The 25,422-nt window shown below is 37.8% G+C and overlaps 2 protein-coding genes across 3 annotated transcripts; both read left to right on the top strand.

Annotated features, from left to right (window-relative positions):
- The first annotated feature begins 172 nt into the window (after positions 1–172).
- LOC145167227 (GDSL-like Lipase/Acylhydrolase superfamily protein) lies at positions 173–2,302 on the top strand. Its single transcript, XM_079086356.1, has 5 exons — positions 173–435; positions 759–968; positions 1,042–1,214; positions 1,613–1,886; positions 2,003–2,302. The coding sequence occupies exons 1-5, from the start codon at positions 201–203 to the stop codon at positions 2,260–2,262; spliced, it is 1,152 nt and encodes a 383-aa protein (XP_078942482.1). The 5' UTR covers positions 173–200; the 3' UTR covers positions 2,263–2,302.
- A 1,266-nt stretch (positions 2,303–3,568) lies between these two features.
- On the top strand, positions 3,569–7,437 carry LOC145167228 (uncharacterized). Of its 2 annotated transcripts, XM_079086357.1 has the most exons (15): positions 3,569–3,804; positions 4,298–4,382; positions 4,468–4,579; positions 4,650–4,799; positions 4,881–4,985; positions 5,097–5,180; positions 5,270–5,385; positions 5,470–5,571; positions 5,655–5,768; positions 5,847–5,903; positions 6,015–6,081; positions 6,724–6,777; positions 6,887–6,961; positions 7,082–7,117; positions 7,199–7,437. In XM_079086357.1, exons 2-15 carry the CDS (start codon positions 4,363–4,365, stop codon positions 7,310–7,312), a joined length of 1,206 nt encoding a protein of 401 aa, XP_078942483.1. In that variant the 5' UTR covers positions 3,569–3,804; positions 4,298–4,362; the 3' UTR covers positions 7,313–7,437. The 2 variants fall into 2 exon arrangements, with proteins under 2 accessions (XP_078942483.1, XP_078942484.1); XM_079086358.1 differs by lacking the exon at positions 6,724–6,777.
- Positions 7,438–25,422: the final 17,985 nt, after the last annotated feature.

Consider the following 25,422-nt stretch of genomic DNA (forward strand, 5'->3'; position numbering starts at 1 on the left):
TTTAATTAATATTATAAAAAGCTTAAATGTATAACTATTAAACATCTTTTATTAAAATATACGTAATTTAAAATTTTTGGTTGTTCAGTATTCAAAATAGTTGGTGAAAGTAGAGGGGCTAAAGTGACACTTAAGCAAAGTGAAGGAAATGGTGCTTGTGTATATACATAAAGGACCACCGGAGTTTGCTTGTACTCATCATGGCAGCTATCATATTCTTCCTCTCATTGGCTACCGGAGTAGCCACCGGTCAGCCATCTCCACCGCCTTCCGGCAACTGCCATATTCCGGCTATATACAATTTCGGTGATTCAAATTCTGACACTGGCGGCATAGCGGCGGCATTCTATCCTCCCGGGCCGCCCTGCGGTGAAACCTTCTTCAAGAGGCCCGTCGGAAGAGCCAGCGATGGCCGCCTGATCATAGACTTCATTGGTAAACAAAAAATTATACGAATTACAAACAAATAATCGTGATTTTACGTTTTATTAATAAGAATTTATTAATGGGATTTTCTAATATGTGCCCTAAGGGCACATATAAGAAGTATTAATTATAAAAAATATTACTATAATTAAATATGAAATGCATTAATTATGGAGATTATTAATGAATTTTATATTTATTATGGTAATATTTATTATAATTAATGTATTTAACATTTAATTATGGTAATAATTGTGATTAATTAATACTTGGATTGTTGTATTTAACATTTATTTATTAACAAAATTTATTGTTTTACGATATATAATTAGCTGAGAAACTTGGATTGTTGTATTTGAGCGCATATTTGGATTCAATCAAAGCAAATTACACGCATGGTGCGAATTTTGCAACGGGTGGTGCGACCATTAAACGTGTAAATGAGTCGTGGTTTGCAAATGGGGTTAGCCCGTTTTCTTTGGATGTCCAAGTTGAACATTTTAATCAGCTTAAAGATAAAACGACTTATTTGTATAATCAAGGTAAATTCCTTAAAATAAATATTCGAGCTAAATTATCAGTTTTTACCTAACTAAAAGAATGTATATTTGGTAGCTAAGGAGGAGTCTCAAAGAAGTAATTTACCTAAACCCGATGATTTCATGAAAGCTATATACACAATCGATATAGGCCAAAATGATATTGCATATGCTTTTAGGACATTGGGAGTTGAAGCGAGTCGAGCTGTGATCCCTGACCTTGTCAATCAATTTGCTTCTAGTGTTCAAGTAAGTTTTTTCTTTTTTACCTTTTAGATTGAAACTAGGAACCATAAGTTAAGAATATGTTATAAAATGTCCACATTTATGTCAAAGTGGGACGCACGTCATAGAATATATCCTTGAAAATAGATGATAAAGATGAGAGTGAGACAAGATATTGTGTCCAAGTTGGTAACTAAGTCTTGTCAACCTATTTAAGGCAAAATATGGGTAGATGTTGCCTCATAAGTCATAACTCAATACACATGCGTGTTTTCATCACAAAGAGAAATAAAGAATGTGGCATCTATGTTAAGAGTTAAACCATATATATACTTATTGCACTTGTTTTGAAGATATATTTTCTAAATATGATAGGTTATATTAATTTCATAATAACATTTACCTAAAACATGAACGTATAGCAATTATATGGAAAAGGGGCAAGGGCATTTTGGATACATAATACGGGACCCATAGGGTGCTTACCCGTAATATATGCGAAAAATCTTGATCCACCACAAGGTTCCCTTGATGAGGTTGGATGTGCAAAAGACCAAAATGCTATAGCCATTGAGTTCAACAAGCAACTTAGAGCTAAAGTAATTCAGCTGAGATCGGATCTCCCAAAAGCTATATTGATTTATGTGGACATGTACTCCGCAAAGTATGAACTAATTAGCAATGCAAAGGACCTAGGTGTGTCACTCAGAGCTCAATTTGTGATAAAATTTATTTTATCAATTACAAGATTTGTTTTTGTTAATCATGTATGAATAATTTCTTTGACATTTTTTTATATGGATTTATGATAGGGTTTAAACAATGGTTCACGATATGTTGTGGGTACCATGATGTGGATGAAGACGTGTATTGTGGGAATCGGGGAAAGATTAATGGGAGTGAAGTGTTTGCTGATTCTTGTAAAGACCCAACTAAGGTCATTAGTTGGGATGGTGTACACTATTCTGATGCTGCAAACAATTGGATTGCGACCAAAATCACTAAAGGATTATTTGCAGATCCATCACTTTCAATTACTGAATTATGTCCTAAACATGTATCAATAATGTAATATAATAATAATAATAATAATAATATCATCTGTTATGAAATTATACTTATTTAAATTAATCATTTCTTAATTCTTCGTATTAATGTATAATTTATTAAATTATCAAAAAATACCACCTAAGTTAACTGTTTGGGTCCTCTTTATTTGTTGTCCTCTTTAATATATTGTTCCCTTTGAGTTGATTTCTTGTCGGATTTATAATCTTTTTGACCTATTTAAACATTTCTTATTTGATTATGACATAAAGTCGTATGTTGGATTTTCTTTATAGCATGTCTTTAGCTTCAAAAATGATTTAGGCATCATAGAAAGATAAAACAAATTTACCCTAATAGAAACTGTGATGATAAAATTACCTACAAACAATATTATTACTTTTTGTATTTCTAAAATTTGTACTAATATAAAGGTTCTGGCATTTTGTAGACGTGGTTCGGTTATTCCCATTTGTCTCTATCTTAAAAGATATGAAGCGGTCCAATGTCAAAATTCAAGTTTTATGAGTCATGATATTTTTCAAAATGTAATGTAAAACGACAATTTTATATTAATTTATAATTATATTATAACATAAATATAGATTTATATCAAATATATCAAGTGTTTAGAAGTGTTATATCAACGACAAAAAACAAAAAGTTAACAACTCATTATTAGAAAATAAATAAAAAAAAATAACCAAAAAAAAAAAAAACTATTGTCATAACATGTCTAGTTTAAAATTTTATCTAATTTAAACTAAGAGCATATTTTGTTGCGTATTTTCGGGTCAAAAAATATACCTTTTCTGTTGCAATATGATAATATTTGTTTGAAATTTTGAAAGGCTCATAGAAATATATACAAACATTAACATCAAACTACAAATGACTTAATGCACATAATAACAACATTATGTTTTTATTTTTACTTTCTTATAACGAACCATTTTTTATTTTTATTAAAAAAAAAACTAAATTTTTTAGATACGCTCAGTTTCATGAGAAAATACCCAATAAAAAAACTAATGTTTAAATCCAAAATTGAAACAGCAAAAATGAACTCAAACGTAAACAAAAATACCTTGAATAATATGTATTTATCGCTGTATTATATTTATGACTTTATGTATATGTACTATTATATAACGTATAAAAAATGCGGGAAGAGTTTTGAATCCTTATTGTCCGTACACGTCTCCAAACATAAACCATAACCAACGGTCAAGATCTTATTGTTTCTGACACAAATACAGAGTGGGGCAACACAGTGTCTTGCCCAACGATCTTCCACGCTCTCAAATAAACAATTCGCATCAATCATCATAGAATTTTGTCTGTTCAAAGATTCTTCGTGCAAGCTTTTACAATCAGCTTTCATGAATTCAATCGATCTTCAATAAAATCGTTCGGTAATCCCTCCGTTTAGTTACTTCAATTTTGCTCTCTCGAACTTACTCAGGAGATTAGAAGCTGTTACTAGTATTTGATGAAGTAAAAATTTCAAATTCGAGCACTATTTTCGTCTCAAATCTAGGGTTTCTCTTGCTGTAGCTCATTTCAGGTAAGTGAAATTTACGTTATCGCTGTATTTGTGTGTATGTTCATGGATTACGAGAGTTGATTTGCATTTTCTTCTGGTTTATATAATTAGATTACGATCTAGGCTGAGCTGATTTGCATTATGTTTGCATCGATTGAGTTCGTTTTCCCCCGATTTCTCGCTCCACCTTGTTTGTTTGTGAATGCCGTATGTGGTTTGGTAATTCAGTAAATATAGTTGTCGGTTGGTAATATAAATAAATAGAAAAAAAAAAACTGTATTTCTGTAGCTACACAAGAAATTAAACTTATCGATAACTTGTTATAGCTTCAGATCTGGGTTTAAACAGCATACACATTGCAAACTAAATAGCAATAATCAGTGTTGAGCGTTTGGAACTGATAACGATTATGTTTTTCACTTCATATTAGGCGAAATAAATCTGATTTTGACAAACTAAATTCAATTGATTATGGTTCTTCAAGCCTCAATAATCGTTCACATTCAACCACAGGTTATGAATCACTCAATCTGTTAGATTCACAAGAGCTCTAAAAGGGCATCCAGTTCAGAATAAATATGGGAACACCTATGCGCAGGTTCTTCTTCTTCTTCACTCGATTTATTGTTTCCTTACACTGAAAAATATCTGTTCATTGTCATTTACAATTATTTTTTATGCAGTGGAATGGTAAGAAGACCAAATGAGACAATGAGGCTAATAGTAACAACTTTTATCAGTATTGTATTTGGATTCTTTTTAGGAGTATCCTTCCCAACAATTTCATTAACCAAGGTATACTTTCAAGTTTCAACAGTTTTATAATTCTTTCATTCACATGAACCTAATTTTGTCTTTGAAACAGATGAACCTTCCATCTACTCTACTTCCATCCATTGATCTTGGTTACATAGAGGACAAATACTCAGGCCTCTCATCACAAGCCCTCTTGAATGTTTGGTCTTTAATAAGGCATCACAAGGGATTATCATCATACGAACCAGAGGACACAAAGGTAAATTTGTTTATTGTTATTCCATTTTGTGTATCTCTATGTGTTTTCTTTCTATGTAAATCCTTGTAAATTGTAATGCAGATATGGGTGTCAACAAATCCTCAAGGTGCTCAAAGACTCCCACCAGGTATAGTTGCATCTGAGTCTGATCTCTACCTCAGAAGACTCTATGGTATACCCAGTGAGGTAAATATCTTTTTCAAAAAAATCCATTATTTTATTTACTTTAATTTGATATTGGTATTTGGTAATTAGTAATTACATTTATTTGAAAGGATGAAATTTTGTATTTTTCAGGATTTGATTATCAAACCAAGGTACCTTGTAACATTTACAGTGGGTTATGAGCAGAAGGAAAACATTGATAAAGCTGTGAAAAAGGTTGGTGAATGATGCTATGGTTATTTCATTTACAGTGTGTGTGTGTGTGTGTAAATAAAATAAAACCTATCTAATTATAGAAAGTTTAGTTCTCAGAGAACTTCTCCATTTTGTTGTTTCACTATGATGGACGCACAACTGAATGGGATGAATTTGAATGGTCAAAGAGAGCTATACATGTCAGTGTTCTCAAGCAAACTAAATGGTAATATTTAGTTATTTACAAAATTACAAAATTACCCTTTTGCATAAATTCAAAAACTTAAACTATTTGTTTGGAATTTTTTAGGTGGTATGCAAAACGGTTTTTGCATCCGGATATATTGGCACCTTATGATTATATATTCATCTGGGATGAGGATCTTGGATTGGAGGATTTTGATGCTGAAAGGTGAATTTTTTAGAATCTTTTGATCTTTTTGGTAACTGAAAAGTAAATAATTTTTTTAAGACTTTGTAGCATTTGATACACAGGTATATAAGTTTGGTTAAGAAGCATGGATTAGAAATTTCCCAACCAGGTTTATCAGCTAATAGTGGATTAACATGGCAAATGACAAGGAAACGAGATGATAGTGAAGTGCACAAGTAAGAAATGAAACTCATTCTCAATTGTTGAAATAGGGGTAATTTCGTAAATTCACTTATCCACATTTTCATTCCTAGAGAAGCTGAGGAAAGGGATGGGTGGTGCACTGATCCACATTTGCCACCATGTGCAGCGTATGTTTTTTTTTTTTTGCCACTTTACATATTTTTATAAAATCTCAACCTTAATCTTTGCTTTATTATTAACACCTAATAAAAAAAATTTATTTTTTTTATGAAACACAGATTTGTTGAGATTATGGCTCCTGTTTTCTCTCGGAATGCATGGCGTTGTGTTTGGCATATGATCCAGGTTTTTGACAACGATTTTAATAAATGATGTTTAAAAGTTAACTGGTAGCTGAAAAACTAGCTGATAAAAAATGATGTTTGGTAAAACTAGCTAATAAGCTAACTGAAATATATAAAATGACATAAAAGGGCATTTAAAATAATATGTTTCTATAATTAATTAAGGAGTATATTTGGAAATTTTTAAAAAGGCTTCTGATAACCTAATCTAAGTAGCTTTTTAAAAAGCTAGCTTATAAGCTACTTTTTGGCTTGTCAAACATGACAACTTAAAAAAACTCAAAAAATAAGCTAATTGTGGCGCGCCAAACATACCCTTAGAGAAATTAAAGGAAAAAAAATTAGAGAAAATATATTAAATTTAGAATTTTATGTGAAAGAACTGATTAAATGTTATCTGAATAAATGATGTTTAAAAAAATATTTAATTAAACGTGCACATTTAGAGAAATTATATAGAAGGTTGGAACTTAATGAGAAAGGTGAAAAAAAAATGATGGTAAAATGTTTTATGAATAAATAATGTTTAAAAAAATATTTAATTAAAAAGACAACATGGGTAGGGAAATCAAAGGAAAAAATAAACGAGGGTAAATTAGTAAAAAGTGATATATAGCTTACCAGATTAAACCCTGATATACAGAACGACTTGGTCCATGGATGGGGTTTGGACTTTGCTCTTAGGAGATGTGCCGAGGTGATAATATATAATATATAATATATAATATCAAAATTATATTATTTTATTTTATTCCAAAAATATAATAAATTTGAATAAAAAGTTGGTTGTTTAACTTTTAAAACAGCCCGCTCACGAAAAGATAGGAGTTGTAGATGCTCAGTGGATTATTCATCAAACGGTTCCTTCACTCGGGAACCAGGTGAGAGTCTATTTCTCAAAATCCCATTTTTCAAAATATCAATCTACTTTATATAATATTTTTTCAACTTACTTTATTTTGTTAAAAAAATATTTTTTTTTTTTCCTTTTTTTCTCTTAGGGAAACTCCGAGAATGGGAAGGCACCATGGGAAGGGGTACGGTTGACTTTTTGACTTTTTTGACATAAAAGAAAATTGATAAAGTAGGATGCTATTTTGAATTGCTTTTGGTTTTAGGTGAGAGAGAGGTGTCAAAAGGAGTGGGCAACGTTTCAATCACGGATGACATTAGCTGAAAGAGCATATTTAAAGGAGAAGGGGATCGAATACAATACTTCAACAAATGGTTAGTGGGTTTTGGATTTTGTTTAAATTAAATAAATTTTATAAATTAATGTAAGTATAACTAATGGAGATATAGTTATGTAGTGTTTGGTAAAAGGAAAACATTTTAATTCCATGAGTTTTTTAGTTAAGTGTTTCTATCTTATCTGGTTTTTTGTTTAAAAATATTTAATTCCAGTCATTGATTGCTAGAAATAAAAGTAATTTATTATTATTATTTTTTTTATAAAAAAATAGTGGTTTTTGTACTAGATATTCAAAGAAACTTAAATTTACGATAGACACTCAAAGAAAAAAGACCGAGAAACTTGTTTATCAGAACATATATTCATTCTTCTATAATAATGGGTGTTCGTTAAAAACTTAAATTTGTCTATATAAAGATATATTCTTTTGTTTAGAAAATGACAAATATATCCATGTTTTCATATGGTTTTTCATAAATATCCCCAAATTTTAAAATTTCTCAAAATAATCACAAATAGGTCTTGCAATGGAGCGAGTTTTGACCCTTAACAACTCGTACCCGCTAATATTTTTATTAAAAGGGTCGGGTATGGATCATCACCGATCAATACCGTTTATAACCCGCCCCGTATAAATTCTAGAATCATATATTTATATTTTATACTGTCTAAAGTTTAATTTTAATTCTAATCGAAAGTCCAAATGGCAAAAGCCAAAAACCAAACTATTTTTACATAGAACTCGAGGAGTGGACTTCTAGATGATCTTTTACCAAGAAATTTCATTAATATTTCATCAAGCAATCATTAATTTCATTTATAAATCAATAAAGTCATTATCAACCGGAAAAAAGTTTGCAATTGCTATTCTCTATCACCGCATTCGATATTCAAAAGTCAATCAGAAGTTACTACAATAGTGAATTTAATTCCAATTGAAAGTCCTCAAATATGTAATGCGTTTTCTAAATAAACATTTTTGTTTGATTCTTAAAAAAATCTATGGGTTATGGGACGGGTTTGGATAACTGTTGATTCAATGAATAAGGGTATGAGTTTGATTATTCAAAACTTTGCGGCTTATAGAGTAGGATTGGATTTGATTTTGAAATTTGTTAAACGGGTTTAAATCAAGATTGAGTCGTTTCAAACTCACCTCATTGTCAGGTGTAATCACAAATTTCACTGTGGGCTAATGTAAAATTGTTTTTTTTTTTCTTCTTTTAAAAGTGGTCTATCCATTGTGTCATTAGGTTTCGTAGAGCCAAATTGTTTATGTATAAAATAAAAAGCTGTGAAATTGTAATCTTCACGTTAATATCCAAGTCTTCAAACATTCTTTTTACCCAAAATGAGTTCATTGAACTAGTTATTCATAGTTTTTTGGGTCGGAGGTTTGTGGGAGACAATCAATATGTTACTACGTTACGAAATATGATAAATTATGGTTTAGATATGTCATCATATATAAACCTTAAGAGTTTGGACAAACATCATCCAAAACATTAATGTCAAGTTATTGTTGCTCCTAATGTTTGTCCAAATGTTTTATATCTATATCTTGTAAAATGGTGTCTGTATACATGTATACATGTATCGGTTCATGTAATTAATCGACCGATAGTTAAAACCAATCGAATGGAAAAAGGGTTCGAAGGAAAGTTGTCATGTGTTGGATATAGTATGCAAGATATAAGTAATGTTTTGTACTATAAATATATGAATCTATAGGATCAGACATGAAAAGTTTGAAAAATGATATAGAAATAACTAATATACTTATAAATAATAAATTTATTTGGTATTAATTAAATAAAACATAATAAATATAATGTTTTATTTATTTATTTATTTATAAATTTTTTTTTTGAAACGGAAAACTAATCTAGTTCTAACTATCACCACCTATGTCTCCAGCAAGACTAGAACTCATGACCACTCAAATTAAAAAGACAAACATCATCCAAAACATTAATGTCAAGTTATTGTTGTTCCTAATGTTTGTCCAAATGTTTTATATCTATATCTTGTAAAATGGTGCCTGTATACATGTATACATGTATCGGTTCATGTAATTAATCGACCGATAGTTAAAACCAATCGAATGGAAAAAGGGTTCGAAGGAAAGTTGTCATGTGTTGGATATAGTATGCAAGATACAAGTAATGTTTTGTACTATAAATATATGAATCTATAGGATCAGACATGAAAAGTTTGAAAAATGATATAGAAATAACTAATATACTTATAAATAATAAATTTATTTGGTATTAATTAAATAAAACATAATAAATATAATGTTTTATTTATTTATTTATTTATAAATTTTTTTTTTGAAACGGAAAACTAATCTAGTTCTAACTATCACCACCTATGTCTCCAGCAAGACTAGAACTCATGACCACTCAAATTAAAAAGACAAACATCATCCAAAACATTAATGTCAAGTTATTGTTGTTCCTAATGTTTGTCCAAATGTTTTATATCTATATCTTGTAAAATGGTGCCTGTATACATGTATACATGTATCGGTTCATGTAATTAATCGACCGATAGTTAAAACCAATCGAATGGAAAAAGGGTTCGAAGGAAAGTTGTCATGTGTTGGATATAGTATGCAAGATACAAGTAATGTTTTGTACTATAAATATATGAATCTATAGGATCAGACATGAAAAGTTTGAAAAATGATATAGAAATAACTAATATACTTATAAATAATAAATTTATTTGGTATTAATTAAATAAAACATAATAAATATAATGTTTTATTTATTTATTTATTTATAAATTTTTTTTTTGAAACGGAAAACTAATCTAGTTCTAACTATCACCACCTATGTCTCCAGCAAGACTAGAACTCATGACCACTCAAATTAAAAAGACAAACATCATCGAAAACATTAATGTCAAGTTATTGTTGCTCCCAATGTTTGTCCAAATGTTTTATATCTATATCTTGTAAAATGGTGTCTGTATACATGTATACATGTATCGGTTCATGTAATTAATCGACCGATAGTTAAAACCAATCGAATGGAAAAAGGGTTCGAAGGAAAGTTGTCATGTGTTGGATATAGTATGCAAGATACAAGTAATGTTTTGTACTATAAATATATGAATCTATAGGATCAGACATGAAAAGTTTGAAAAATGATATAGAAATAACTAATATACTTATAAATAATAAATTTATTTGGTATTAATTAAATAAAACATAATAAATATAATGTTTTATTTATTTATTTATTTATAAATTTTTTTTTTGAAACGGAAAACTAATCTAGTTCTAACTATCACCACCTATGTCTCCAGCAAGACTAGAACTCATGACCACTCAAATTAAAAAGACAAACATCATCCAAAACATTAATGTCAAGTTATTGTTGTTCCTAATGTTTGTCCAAATGTTTTATATCTATATCTTGTAAAATGGTGCCTGTATACATGTATACATGTATCGGTTCATGTAATTAATCGACCGATAGTTAAAACCAATCGAATGGAAAAAGGGTTCGAAGGAAAGTTGTCATGTGTTGGATATAGTATGCAAGATACAAGTAATGTTTTGTACTATAAATATATGAATCTATAGGATCAGACATGAAAAGTTTGAAAAATGATATAGAAATAACTAATATACTTATAAATAATAAATTTATTTGGTATTAATTAAATAAAACATAATAAATATAATGTTTTATTTATTTATTTATTTATAAATTTTTTTTTTGAAACGGAAAACTAATCTAGTTCTAACTATCACCACCTATGTCTCCAGCAAGACTAGAACTCATGACCACTCAAATTAAAAAGACAAACATCATCCAAAACATTAATGTCAAGTTATTGTTGCTCCCAATGTTTGTCCAAATGTTTTATATCTATATCTTGTAAAATGGTGCCTGTATACATGTATACATGTATCGGTTCATGTAATTAATCGACCGATAGTTAAAACCAATCGAATGGAAAAAGGGTTCGAAGGAAAGTTGTCATGTGTTGGATATAGTATGCAAGATACAAGTAATGTTTTGTACTATAAATATATGAATCTATAGGATCAGACATGAAAAGTTTGAAAAATGATATAGAAATAACTAATATACTTATAAATAATAAATTTATTTGGTATTAATTAAATAAAACATAATAAATATAATGTTTTATTTATTTATTTATTTATAAATTTTTTTTTTGAAACGGAAAACTAATCTAGTTCTAACTATCACCACCTATGTCTCCAGCAAGACTAGAACTCATGACCACTCAAATTAAAAAGACAAACATCATCCAAAACATTAATGTCAAGTTATTGTTGTTCCTAATGTTTGTCCAAATGTTTTATATCTATATCTTGTAAAATGGTGCCTGTATACATGTATACATGTATCGGTTCATGTAATTAATCGATCGATAGTTAAAACCAATCGAATGGAAAAAGGGTTCGAAGGAAAGTTGTCATGTGTTGGATATAGTATGCAAGATACAAGTAATGTTTTGTACTATAAATATATGAATCTATAGGATCAGACATGAAAAGTTTGAAAAATGATATAGAAATAACTAATATACTTATAAATAATAAATTTATTTGGTATTAATTAAATAAAACATAATAAATATAATGTTTTATTTATTTATTTATTTATAAATTTTTTTTTTGAAACGGAAAACTAATCTAGTTCTAACTATCACCACCTATGTCTCCAGCAAGACTAGAACTCATGACCACTCAAATTAAAAAGTCACTCATTACCGCTAGGGCAATGACCATTTGATTAATGTTTTATTTATTAATTAAATAAAATAGCTTATTTAACAAAGACAATTAATAAGTAATTAGTTAACTGGGATTGAACTACTTGCTTAATGTTTTGAAAGAATTTCCATAAAGCCCACCTAAAGAAATAAAATATTCTCCTATATTTTTTTACTACATATCCTTCTAACCATCTTAAATAATAACACATGTCATATTTAATAAAAATAATAATATTTTAATATATTTGTGTGATATATGTATAAATTTATAAAAATAATAATATTTTAATATATTTGTGTGATACATGTATAAATTTACTATTACATAGAGTATTATAAAAACAATTTTACAACTAATGTACTAGCATTTTGGAAACTTATTCACAATTTTTGGAAACTTATTCACAAATTCACATTTACACATGAGTATGTTGCAAACCAGTTAACAAATAGACCAATACTTGGCAAATAGGTTGTAACACCCATAAAAATTCGAGTCAATTTAAAACTTTTTAAAACATTTAAAACCATTCAATTATTACAATTTGTTTTCAAAATAGTTTAAACATCAGAGTTCCCAGAAATCATAATCATAAATCGAGGAAGTGTACGGTCACGCCTTCGCCTTCTCGCGGTCATCCACTATTCCTGAACCAATAATCGATAAATGTAAGCTCGAAGGCTTAGTGAGTTACCCCCAAAATACCCATACACATAACCATACACATATAATAACAAACAACATATTATGGGTCCAATCATCCATCGGGATGAAATACCCCAGGCCCTCAACCATCGGGTTGGAATGCCCACATATTATGAGTCCAATCATCCTCGGGATGGAATACTCTCGGCCCACAACCATCGGGTTGGAATGCCCACACACAATACATATATAACAATATTATGGTTCCAATCATCCATCGGGATGAAATACCCCAGACCCACAACCATCGGGTTGGAATGCCCACATACTACGAGTCGAATCATCCATCGGGATGGAATACTCTCGGCCCACAACCATTGGGTTGGAATGCCCACATACTACGAGTCCAATCATCCATCGGGATAGAATACTCTCGGCCCACAACCATCGGGTTGGAATGCCCACAACCAATCAAACATGTGCACCTATATCAGATAATCATATAACGGTCTATAAAGACAACATACTAGAGTCCACTCATCCTCGGGATGGAATACCCTCAACTACCATAACAAGCATGTGCACATATAACAGGTAATCACCAAACAGTATACAGACAGTCAGACCAACTACAGGTCTCTAAGCATAACCACATCCTATCTACCAGGATACCGATCTAATAGATCATACTAGCATATAACCATCCTATCTACAAGGATACCGAGCTAACATATCACAACAGCAACAATTCCAAATAACCAATCAAAGGGCCGGCCTTGGTGCTTTAAACCCTTGAGTATAGTGAGGATAACTCACCTCGCAAGTAGTGTTGAAAGTACTGAAAACCTCTGATCGCTGTCTCACCGGGAATCCCGAACTATCACATAATAAATACCAAGTCAATACACAAGATATCAGTCTTGACTAAGGGTCCACACAATCCATCATGTCTTTTCTCTTTATTGGGCCAAGGCCCAATACCAAATCCATAATCTTGAAAGTCCTCATGCAAAGCCCATTATTGGCCCAATTTACCAAATTGGGCCCAACTCTCTAATTAGGCCTCACTCCAAGATCCATATTCAAAACTGGCCCAAAACACCATAATCATAAAGTCCAGCAAAGGCCCAAGTCCAGCTAGTCCATGAACAGCCCAAATCCCGAAGCCCAAATAACAAAAGCCCAATAGAGGACGTACGCGGGGCGTACTCCTCTGGTATGCTGGGCGTACTCTTCCTGATGTTGACCACCATCGGGGTGGTTGACCCAGTACGCTGGGCGTACTGGATTTACGTTGGGCGTACGCGGGGTTTTGCCAAAACCCTAATAAATGCTTAATGGCTTAAGCACTTAGCCCAAACTTCAGATCCAGTAACCAAATGTGCCTAGGACTCATAAAGTCACGAACTTTAACACTTTGGTCGTCCAGAAAGCTCTTAATACTTGGTTTTAATCCATTAAGACCTTCCTACTCCATGTATGGGACATCTTAAGCCATTGGGACCTCATTTTTGTCACTCAAAACCTCTTCAAGAGTCCAAAAGGACAGTTTATTTCGTCCAAATCACATCATGCACCATCTTGGGACTTTTGGGACAAGAAATGGTTCCTTAAAGCCAAAATAGCAAGATCTATAAAATGCATGTATAAAGTTTGAAGCTTTTTACCTTCTGGAGCTTTTAGGGCACCAACCAACTTCAGATCTACAAGCTTGATCTTCTTCTCCAACTCCTTGATGCAACACCTTCTTCTCAAAACCTTCTTCTCAAAACACTCAAAATACACTCTATAAGCTCACACACTCAAGGAAATGGCTAGGGTTTGGGTAAAACGGCTCTAAACAGTGGAGGCTGAGGTAAGGGAGGGTTTTGAGCTCATAAGGACGTTTATATAGCACTCAAACCCTAAATATTAGGGTTTCCTTCTGTCATGAGTACACCCAGCGTACTAGGGCGCGCCTAGTATGCTCAGCGTACCCTTATGTACGCGCATCGTACTCTTCCGGGTCCCAAAATTGCAATTTAACCCTTATGCTTCTCATGGCTTCACCAATCTATCCCCAGGAACTAGAAATGACAAATCTTGGGATGTTACAATTCTCCCCCACTTAAACTAGGCTTCGTCCTCGAAACCTGCTGTGGTGAACAATTCAGGATAATGCTTCCGCATCTTGGACTGCGGCTCCCAAGTTTACTCGGATCCTTTCCGATGCTGCCACTGGTCTCCCTTCATAATTCAAGTGCTCTCCGACCTGAACATCACCCAGCGATACAACCGCCTACTCATCCAGTATGCGCCCTTACAGCTGCCAGACGTGAAAAGTGATGTGAATCTAACCGAACCTCTTCAGAAGGTCTAACTTATATGCCACCTTGCCAAACCTGACCATAATCCTAATGATCCAACGTATCGAAAACCCAACTTTCCCTCATCCTGAAGCGAACCCTTATGTGCTGACGGGATAATGCATCCTTCAGCTCCCTCAACAACTCATGTGAACAACCAACTAACAAGTACAAACTCTCATACCTGGCCCAATAAGCCTCGGGCTGAAAAACTAGGCATGCCTATGACGGGTCCAGTCATCCCTAGGATGGAATACCCTCGTACCACAAACAAGTTTGGCCCAATCAACCCTCGGGTTGGAATACCAAACATATCAAGTCCAATCAATCATAGGATCCGGTCATCCTCATGATGGAATACCCTAGATTGGAATACCTCTATGAACATAACTCAGGTCTACTCATAACTTGAGATCCAAGGATCTATCCTTGCGTCTCATCCACAATCCTCTGATTCTTCACAACTGAGTACAACTCCCCCGAATCTCAACAATACATCCATTTTTGAACGCGCTCCTACCAGAGACATAACCATCACAATCTCTATGCCCACAGCCTATGACTGGAATACCCTTACATGGTCCTCAGCATAGGTCTGGATTGCTTCTTAGCCCACAGCATGAGTCTGGTATGTCCCTCTTCGGCCCTCAGCTCATGACTGGAATGCTCCCGATAACCTATCGACACTGTTGTCATCACTTCAGTTGCCCAACACCCCATCCTGGAGATACTCACCTCCTTCATTGCCCAAGAAGGCCTAATCCATGTCCTTCACAACACCAACAAGTGTCACAATACTGAAACCTCACCCCACACTATCCACTTATAGAACAAATTGCTACCCCAGAGTTTCCAAGCTCTCCTTCATAACCACCTACAGTTCCTAAGAGCATTCTATAGGTGATAACTAGCAAGCGCCTAACATACGATTACATGGGTTATTATCACTAAACATCATACTCACTACCAGAAAACAGACCTACTGATTGCTACCGCATAACATATACTCAGTACCCGATCATATAACTAACAAAACCCATACAAAGTCTTTAGCATGTCTGGACCGCCTCAACCCAACCACTATGGAAACTGTTATTCGAACCGCAACAAACAACATCTTACATAGCTAACGTCCCATCCGAGAATTCCCGATTCTCCCCCACTTAGAGCACTAACCACTACCCACTGATGGCGAAGCTGATACGCGACTTAACCGTCCCAACCGAGTATTACCATTCTTAACTTTATAGGGGTTAACCCACGCAAGACAATCCTCCCAATACGAAGTAACGAACCTCGAGAGAATCTGAATTCCCGCTGATGACCTCTGGATTTCTGAATTACAACTGCTCGTCCTAGGCTGGCGATTCTTTATTCTAACTCCTTAACCTCGAATGCATCTTCAGATCCTAACCATCTATAATACCTTGACAATAAATTATCCTTAACCTCTCATATGTCCTAATAACTTATGCATAAAGAAAACGAAAGCTCACAATACAATCATAACAAATAGATAGGAGAAAGACATATCGGTCACCACATCTGGTACTGTCCTGGTCTCCTCGGTTGTAAGATGGAAGGCGCTTCCTTGAGCCTTCGGAGGCTCTGCTCTACCCTAACCCCCTCCAGTAATCCTCAGGGTAGCCGGCGCTGGAGACTGCGCCGGTCTGTGTAACGACCCAATTTTTCAAAGAATTTTTTTTTTCATTTTTAATTAACCAAACACATTTCCATAAATCAAGAATTTCCAAAACAACTGTTTCAAATACATATTCATTACAACTTTATTTTCAAATATCAGAGTGTCCCATAAAGTCGCATGAGTGAGAGTGCACGCCGTGCCATCAATCTTTGCCCTTGCCCTTGGGCTCAGATGTACCTGAAACAAATCAACAACCTGTAAGCGAAATGCTTAGTGAATTCCCCAGAGCATACCACACACCATACACATACACATATCCTGTTAGCTAATTAAAGCTACACACATATCACATAAGCCATGCATTCATAAAACCTGTAAGAATGCCATGGGCTACCCCACATGCTCTTACATCCAATGACATGGGTTACCCCACATGGTCTGCACGGTCTTACATCCAATGCCACGGGCTCCCCCCCCCCCCCCCCGAGGTCTTCCATGCAACCACACATTCACATGACATACCAAACACATAACGACTAACACATATATCATAATGACATAATGGGCCGCCCTTGGTGCCTTAGACCCATGGGTATGGTGAGAAGACTCACCTCTCAACGGCTGAACTGTCAAATGTAGTCAGATATATCCCACGCTGCTCCTCCCAAACTGTCTATAATCAATGAGTAAGTAACTCAGCATAATCCCATAAATACCCCCACGGTCATCCCTGGTCAAAGTCAAGGTCTATAGTCAAGGTCAACAGTCCATACTGACCTTGACTCGTCGAGCACAATCAGTCACTCGTCGGGTCCCCTGCTTAACTCATCGACTCGCCGAGTCACCCGAGGGACTCGTCGAGTTCCTTGATGTTCATGGGCGTAAACCACCAACCGAACACCCTTGACCGTAAACCCTTGGCCGTGAACCCTTGGCCGTAAATGAGAAAACCCTCTCGAATCGCCGATTGACCAGAGGGACTCGACGAGTTCTCACGTATTCGGTTCTTTCCAGTGGGATTTAAGGTTTCAAACTTCATATCCATACTCTCCTAGTGAAGATGTCACGTAAAGTTGCAAACTTTACGTGCATGCATAGCCTCACAAGGCCCTAACACCAAAACTAACCTTCAAATAAGGTTTTAATGCATGGAGAGGGAATAAGCTTATAAAAAGCTGTGACTTTATGATATTTGGGACCTAAGAAAGTTCAGAGCACACCTGACCTTCTGGTCAGCAGGACATGAACACGTGAAGAAACATCCCTCCACGTCGGATAGCCACCTCATGTCTACAATCGGATCCTGAGTACCATCAAATGTAGGGGGCTTCGTGTTGTCGAAGTCCCGGTACTGAAAAGCTCGACCAGCTCCCAACCTTGCCGCCGATACAGCTGTTGTGACTACTGCGACAGCCGCCTCTTTCCATTGGGATTTAAGGTTTCAAACTTTAGATCCATACTCTCCTAGTGAAGATGTCACGTAAAGTTGCAAACTTTACGTGCATGCATAGCCTCCCAAGGCCCTAACACCAAAACTAACCTTCAAACAAGGTTTTAATGCATGTAGAGGGGATAAGCTTATAAAAAGGTGTGACTTTATGATATTTGGGACCTAAGAAAGTCCATATCTGGAACCATATCCTTGTGATAGGTCCAGATCTAAGCTTCCTTCCATTTCATCAAAGTTGGTCACAACTCTCAAATAGAATCTAGGCTTAAGGTAACATATTCATACCTCAATTCAATGCCCAATATGAACTAGATGTTAGATCTAGTGTTTTCCCCTTGATACTTCTTTCAAGCTTGAAATTCCTTTCACAGCCCCAAGATTAAGCTCCCAAAGCTCTTACTTCACACACCCAAGTGTTTGCGGCTGTAAACGATCTCTTATGATGCTAAAGGAGGCTACAAAGGCGTATAATGTCGTTTATATAGGGGCAAACCCCAAAATTTAGGGTTTTCTTTAAACAGCTCGGACTCGCCGACTCCGACTCGCCGAGTCGGTCCCGTTCCGCGTTCCATGATACCACGACTCTACTCGACGAGTTGATCTTCCAACTTGCCGAGTCCATGCATAAAACCTTTCCAAATCCAACCAGGTGTTACAAGTCTCCCCCACTTGAACTAGACTTCGTCCTCGAAGTCTGCTGACCCAAACAAACCGGGGTAATGTTCTCGCATCTCCTCTTCCGGTTCCCAAGTCCATTCGGAACCCTTCTGATGTTGTCATTGCACTTTCACCAGTCTTACTACCTTATTCCAAAGAACCTTCGTCTTCCTGTCCAAGATGGCAACGGGCTTCTCAATGTAGTTCAAGCTCTCATCCACATGGATATCACCCAACGAGACAACCACAGCCTCGTCTGTGACGCACTTCCGAAGTTGCGACACATGGAATGTGTTGTGAATCTGGCTAAGTTCCTCTGGCAGTTCCAAGCGATATGTCACCTTGCCCACCCAGGTCGTGATCCTAAACGGGCGTATATACCGAGGCCCCAGCTTGCCCCTCTTCCGAAACCTGATGATCCCTTTCCAGGGCGACACCTTCAGCAGCACGAAATCCCCCACCTGAAACTCAAGATATGATCGTCGTCGGTCAGCATAGCTTTTCTAACGGCTCTGCGCGACTCGCATCCGGTCGCGTACCTGCTGAATCAGCCTGGTAGTCTTGAGCACTACCTAAGTGCTTCCTATGACCCAATGTCCAACCTCATCCCAACAAACCGGGGTCGTGCACCTTCGACCATATAACATTTCGAACGGGGCTCGCTCGATACTGGCATGATAACTGTTATTGTACAAAAACTCTGCCAGTGGAAGATACGTATCCCAACTCCCTCCAAAATCCAACACGCATGCCCGTAGCATATCATCCAGTGTCTGGATCGTTCTCTCACTCTGTCCGTCGGTCTGGGGGTGGTACGCCGTGCTGAAATGTAGCTGAGTGCCCAGCTCCTCGTGGAATTTCTTCCAGAACCTGGATGTGAACCGAACATCACGATCAGAAATTACCGACATAGGAACCCCATGTCTAGCCACCACCTCACGCACGTAAATATCCGCCAACTTCTCTGCGGATATAACTTCGGATGTCGGAATGAAATGGGCACTCTTCGTCAGTCTATCCACAATCACCCATATGGCATCCACACTCCTCGTCGTCCTTGGAAACTTCGTAATGAAGTCCATCATGATCTCCTCCCACTTCCACATGGGAATGGGTAGTAGTTGGACCTTACCATGAGGCCCCTGATGCTCGGCCTTGACCTTCCTGCAAGTCAAGCACCGCTCTACAAACCAAGCAATTTCCCGTTTCATGCATGGCCACCAATAACTCGGCCTCAAGTCCCTATACATTTTCGTAGCTCCTAGATGTATAGAGAACTTGGACTTATGCGCTTCCTCTAATATATTCTGCCTCACTCCCCCGGTCACCGGTACCTACACTCCGCCACACTGCGTCAAGAGACCACGACTATCCTTAACAAACAAAGGATATTATCCTCGGATCCTTTCTACTTTCCAATTCTCTTTCTTCACTCCCTCAACCTGAGCCTCTTTGATCATCTCCAATAATGGAGAGATCACCGTCATCCTCAAACACACACTCCCAATCGGGGAACCTATCGTCTTACGGCTCAAAGCGTCGGTCACTACGTTGGCCTTCCCTAGGTGGTATAGAATCTCGCAATCATAGTCTTTTAGCACGTCCAACCACCTTCTCTGTCGCATGTTGAGGTTTTGTTGGTCCATCAAATACTTCAGACTCTTGTGGTCGGTGTAAATGGTAAACCGCACTCCATACAAGTAATGCCTCCAAATTTTGAGGGCAAACACAACGGCCCCCAGTTCCAGATCGTGCGTAGGGTAATTTGCCTCATGCGGCTTCAACTGTCGTGAGTCATATGATATCACGTGCCCTCTCTGCATCAGTACCACACCTAACCCTGAAATCGATGCGTCACAGTACACCACCAGATCATCTAATCCCTCCGGTAGTACTAGAATCGGAGCTTCGCATAACCTCCATCTCAAGGTCTCAAAAGCCATTTGCTGATCTGCACCCCACCGAAACGTCACATTCTTCTTGGTCAGACGGGTCAATGGCACAACAATCTTGGAGAAATCCTGGATAAACCTCCGATAGTAGCCCACTAAACCCAAGAAGCTACGAATCTCTGATGCATTCCTCGGTACTTCCCACTGCATTACAGCCTCAACCTTGGCTAGATCAACCGAAATACCCTCCTGATTGATAACATGCCCCAAAAATTGTACTTCCCGCAACCAGAAATCACACTTAGAGAACTTCGCATAAAGTTTCTCCGCCCTCAGGGTCTCTAATACCTCCCTCAGATGCTGCTCATGATGCTCCCTGGTCTTAGAAAAGACCAGGATATCATCAATAAAAACAATCACCGACCGATCCAGCATCGGTCTGCACACCCTGTTCATAAGAACCATGAATGTTGCACGAGCATTAGTGAGCCCAAACGGCATCACCACAAACTTATAATGCCCAAACCGAGTCCTAAAAGCCGTCTTCGGTCTATCCTCATCCTGAATCCTCATCTGATGGTATCCCAACCGAAGATCAATCTTGGAAAACCAAGACGCACCGTGCAGCTGATCGAACAAATCATTGATCCTTGGCAACGGATAACAGTTCTTCACCATTAGCTTGTTTAGTTCCCTATAATCGATGCACATCATGTGGGTTCCATCCTTCTTTTTCACGAAAAGAATTGGTGCTCCCCACGGGGAACTGCTCGGACGAATGAACCCTCGGTCTAACAGCTCCTAAAGTTGTGTAGATAACTCCTGCATCTCGGGTGGTGCCAACCGATATGGTTCCTTTGCTATTGGAGCGGCACCCGACACCAAATCGATGCGAAACTCCACCTGCCTCTCCGGAGGCACTCCTGGTAACTCTTCGGGGAAAACATCCCAAAGTCCTGAACAACCGGCACACTGCCTACATCCTTTGTGATTTCTACCCTTGTATCCGATATATAATCCAGAAATCCCGAACAACCCTGCTGTAAAAACTCCCTAGCCCTCGCAGCCGAACAGAGGGTCGGTCCCTGCGAGGCCCACTCACCATGAATAACCAGTTCTCCCCCACTTGGGGTTTGAACCCCGACCAACTGGCGCTCGCAATCAATCATGGCCCCGTTGGCCCCCAACCAGTCCATCCCGATAATTACTTTCAATCCTCGCAACAGTATCAGAACTAGATCTACGCGGAACCTCTCGCCTAACACATTCAGGACACAACGCTAATATACCCTCGCAGCACTAACGGTGCGATCATCAGCTGTAACACCCCGTTTATTTATTAGATAAATAAATAAATTAATGAACGAATGTAGCCCTAAAATAAATAATTATATAACAAAGGATGGTCTCGAAGAGCTAATTAGCATAATTTAGAAGTTTAGGGTTAAAAGTGGAAGTTCCGGACCCAGTTATAATTATTTATGAAGACAGGGGGCTCCGTGGTAATTATTTGGATTTAATTTGGAAGAAAAAGAGAAGGGAAGACCGATCATGTCATAATTGAACGTTAGGGGTTAAAAAGGTAAATTTTGGATTAGTTTTGTAAAGATTTTAGAAGATGGGGGCTGTTTAGTAAAATCCGGGCTTAGTTTGCAAAGGAATTCAAGGGGCAAGGTTTAAAGAGTAAATATGGGGCCTATTTCGAAAATAATTATGAAGGAAGGGGCCATAAGTGTCATTATGGCAATAAGTTTCATGGAGGCGGGTATAAAACCCTTGTGAAACCCTAACCCTACGGACAATTTATGCAGCCGCCACCTTCACCTTAGGCCTCCCATCTCCGGCGCCACCTCTTTCTCATTCTCCCGAGCCGTCGCCGTTAAAAACCAAGACCACCACCGCTAAGGCCTCAAACCTCCGAACCCGACCACCTTGCCTCCTCCTACTATCAGGAGGTCCATTGACGACCAAGTCGGAGCAAGGAATGTCAACGAGAGGGTTGTGGATCTCTTCAGTCGCCGCCCAGCCGAGTTCGTCCGTTGTTGCGCCGCCAAGCCCGCTGCCGCCTCCATCTATGTTGGAACCGGAAGACCGACGACTTCAGGGGCTGTTATAGGCCATAGTCGAGTCGCTTCACTACCATATTCTCGAAGACGAGGCCGTCGTTGATGAGCGCCACCTTCTTTCACTGATTGCATCACCCTTTCATGCTCATCACCGTCGATTAGCCGTTGTTGCCGCTTTCTTGCGTCTCTACCGTTCGTTGAACGCTACCAGGTGGGTGGCTGCCTTCGTGAAGCAGTTTTGGCCACCGCCACTGCCATCCGAGAGCCTTGCTGTCGCCGCCGTAGGCCACCAAGGGGTGGCTGGAGTTGCTTGCAAGATTATAGCGTGGGTGGGTGTATTTTCCGTTGAGTTTGTGTGGTGTGTTTTATTTGGCCGAAAAAAGCCACTGCCGCCATGAGCCACCGCCGGCCACCACTAGGGTGGCTGTGTGTGTATTATGTTAGTCAGTGTGTGTGTGTGTGTCTATTTTTGGTTTCAAGCATTGTATATGTAATTAGCAAAGAATAATGAAAAAAAATAACCACCACCATAAGGTGGTGGCCGCCGCCGTGTGTCGCCGTTGACCACCACTACCCGAGGTGGTAGTGGGTGGTGCCCCACTAGCAAAACCCTAATGGACCTAGCAAAACCCTAATGGGCTCAAAGATTTATTTTGGGCCTATTGGGCCATGTTTGGGTGGGAAACGCTAATTAGGGTTTAGAAAACACTAATTAAGAGTATTTGGGCCTTAGACTTATTTGGACCCACCTTTGGGCCATTGGGATTGGATTGTGTATTAAGCCCAAATTATTCCATGTCATTTATCTAGTAGAGTAAATGACTTAATGGATTAAGTAAGAAACACTTAACCCTAATCGTCATTTTATGTAAAACCCTAATTTCACTTGGACCTTGAGTTGGGCTTTGGTAATTGGGCCAATATGGTCCATCCAAGAATAATCTTATGGACTAGAATATTTAGATGGGCTTTGGGGTAAGGCCCATATGAGGATTTGGGCCCAATTTGGAAAATTGGGCCATAGATGGGCCATAGTTTGGGCCTAGATGGTTGTATAATATTGGGCCCTTAGAATGAGATATGTTGGACTGGACTGAATAATTGGGCCTTAAGGGAAGACCATGTAAAGGTTTGGGCCCAATTTGGAAAATTGGGCCATATGATGGGCTTAGGTTTATTATTAGACTTTTGGGCCGTTGGATTGGGTCGTAGGCTTGAATCAAGCTAAGTTAGGGGTAAAGTAGCCTTTACCCAAGCATGGACTTATGAGTATATGTGATGGAACCCAATTATTAATTGGGTGTTATTTTGATGTTGACAGATTCGGGAATCTGTCATCCAGCGGCTAGGGTTTTGCCAGCGGGACTTCAGCAGTGTGAGGTGAGTCCTCTTCCAGTAGGAACGGGTCTAAGGCACCAAGGTCGGCCCGTATATGTGTGATACGTTAGTAGTTGAGAGTGGGTGGGGCCCGTATCTCATTATTATCTGAGTATAGATATCAGTCAGATTATTGGATTGCTATACTTGTTGTCTGTGTGATACTTATATGTGTTGATAGCAATGCGAGTGTGGGCGGGGCCCGTATCTCTTAGTAGTTGAGTGTGGGCGGGGCCCGTATCTCATAGATAGCTGATATGGTACATATTTATATGCTAGTGATACTTGTTGCCTGTTTAGAGCTTGTATGTATTTTCATGACTAGTGAGTGTGGGCGGGGCCCGTATCTCATAGTAGTTGAGTGTGGGCGGGGCCCGTATCTCACAGTAGCTGAGTGTGGGTGGGGCCCGTATCTCGAAGTAACTGAGTGTGGGCGGGGCCCGTATCTCAGAGATAGTGGAGTGTGGGCGGGGACCGTATCTCCTAGTTAGCGGAGTGTGGGCAGGGCCCGTATCTCCATGAGTGAGGGCGGGGCCCGTATCTCCTAGTTGCATGTGATATGTGTATGGTATGTGGTAGTTTGGGGGAGACTCACTAAGCTTCGTGCTTACGGTTTTCAGTTTGGTTTCAGGTACTCAGTTTGTAAAAGAGGAGCTCGGGAAGATTGCAGTGCACACACCATTTGCTTAGCCTGGGATGTTTATACTCTGATTTATTTTGACATGTGACTTGATACATGAATTATGATTTTTATATTTGACTAATGGTTTAAAACGAAATTTTTGGACTGTATTTTTAGGATGTTACATCAGCAATCTCTACCTCAAGCGGGGAATCCAAGGTTCCCGGCGCGTCTTGAAACTTCTTGCTAAGTGCAAGTGACACAAACGATCGGGTAGCACCCGAATCAAACAAGACATGAGCAGACATACCATTGACCAAAAAGGTCCCTATGCAAGCATAGATCACACATAAGTCATGCAAAAGTAATATAGGCAGGGAATATTAGGTACGTACCATCTACAACATCTAGCGTTGCTCGAGCCTCTTCAGTAGTCAGTTGGAAGGCGCGGCTCCTCACCGCTGGAGCATCCACCTTAGCAGGGCGGCTATCTGTGATCCTCATTGTGGAGGGCGCGGGCACCACCACTGCTCCTCCCCCTCCCTGCAACCTCGGACAATCGGACTTTTTATGGCCAGTCTGGTTGCAGTAGAAGCATATCAAGCCCTTCTTGGGGCAATCCCTGCTCACGTGTCCCTGCTGACCACAAGAGTAACATCCCGATATCCCAGCCGTCCGACACTCCC

Source organism: Lactuca virosa, chromosome 3 (genome assembly GCF_052849685.1).
Source record: "Lactuca virosa cultivar CGN04683 chromosome 3, Lactuca_virosa_CGN04683_v6, whole genome shotgun sequence".
In the NCBI taxonomy this organism is placed as follows: domain Eukaryota; kingdom Viridiplantae; phylum Streptophyta; class Magnoliopsida; order Asterales; family Asteraceae; genus Lactuca; species Lactuca virosa.

What these genes read in the sequence shown, in the direction of transcription:
- LOC145167227 (XM_079086356.1), top strand. Translation starts at nt 201, where the DNA reads ATGGCAGCTATCATATTCTTCCTCTCATTGGCTACCGGAGTAGCCACC. An exon ending in CCTGATCATAGACTTCATTG is followed by an intron (nt 436 to 758) that starts GTAAACAAAAAA and finishes ATATATAATTAG; the next exon opens with CTGAGAAACTTGGATTGTTG. An exon ending in TAGCAATGCAAAGGACCTAG is followed by an intron (nt 1,887 to 2,002) that starts GTGTGTCACTCA and finishes GATTTATGATAG; the next exon opens with GGTTTAAACAATGGTTCACG.
- LOC145167228 (XM_079086357.1), top strand. Translation starts at nt 4,363, where the DNA reads ATGGGAACACCTATGCGCAG. An exon ending in ATGGGAACACCTATGCGCAG is followed by an intron (nt 4,383 to 4,467) that starts GTTCTTCTTCTT and finishes TTTTTTATGCAG; the next exon opens with TGGAATGGTAAGAAGACCAA. An exon ending in CTCTTAGGAGATGTGCCGAG is followed by an intron (nt 6,778 to 6,886) that starts GTGATAATATAT and finishes CTTTTAAAACAG; the next exon opens with CCCGCTCACGAAAAGATAGG.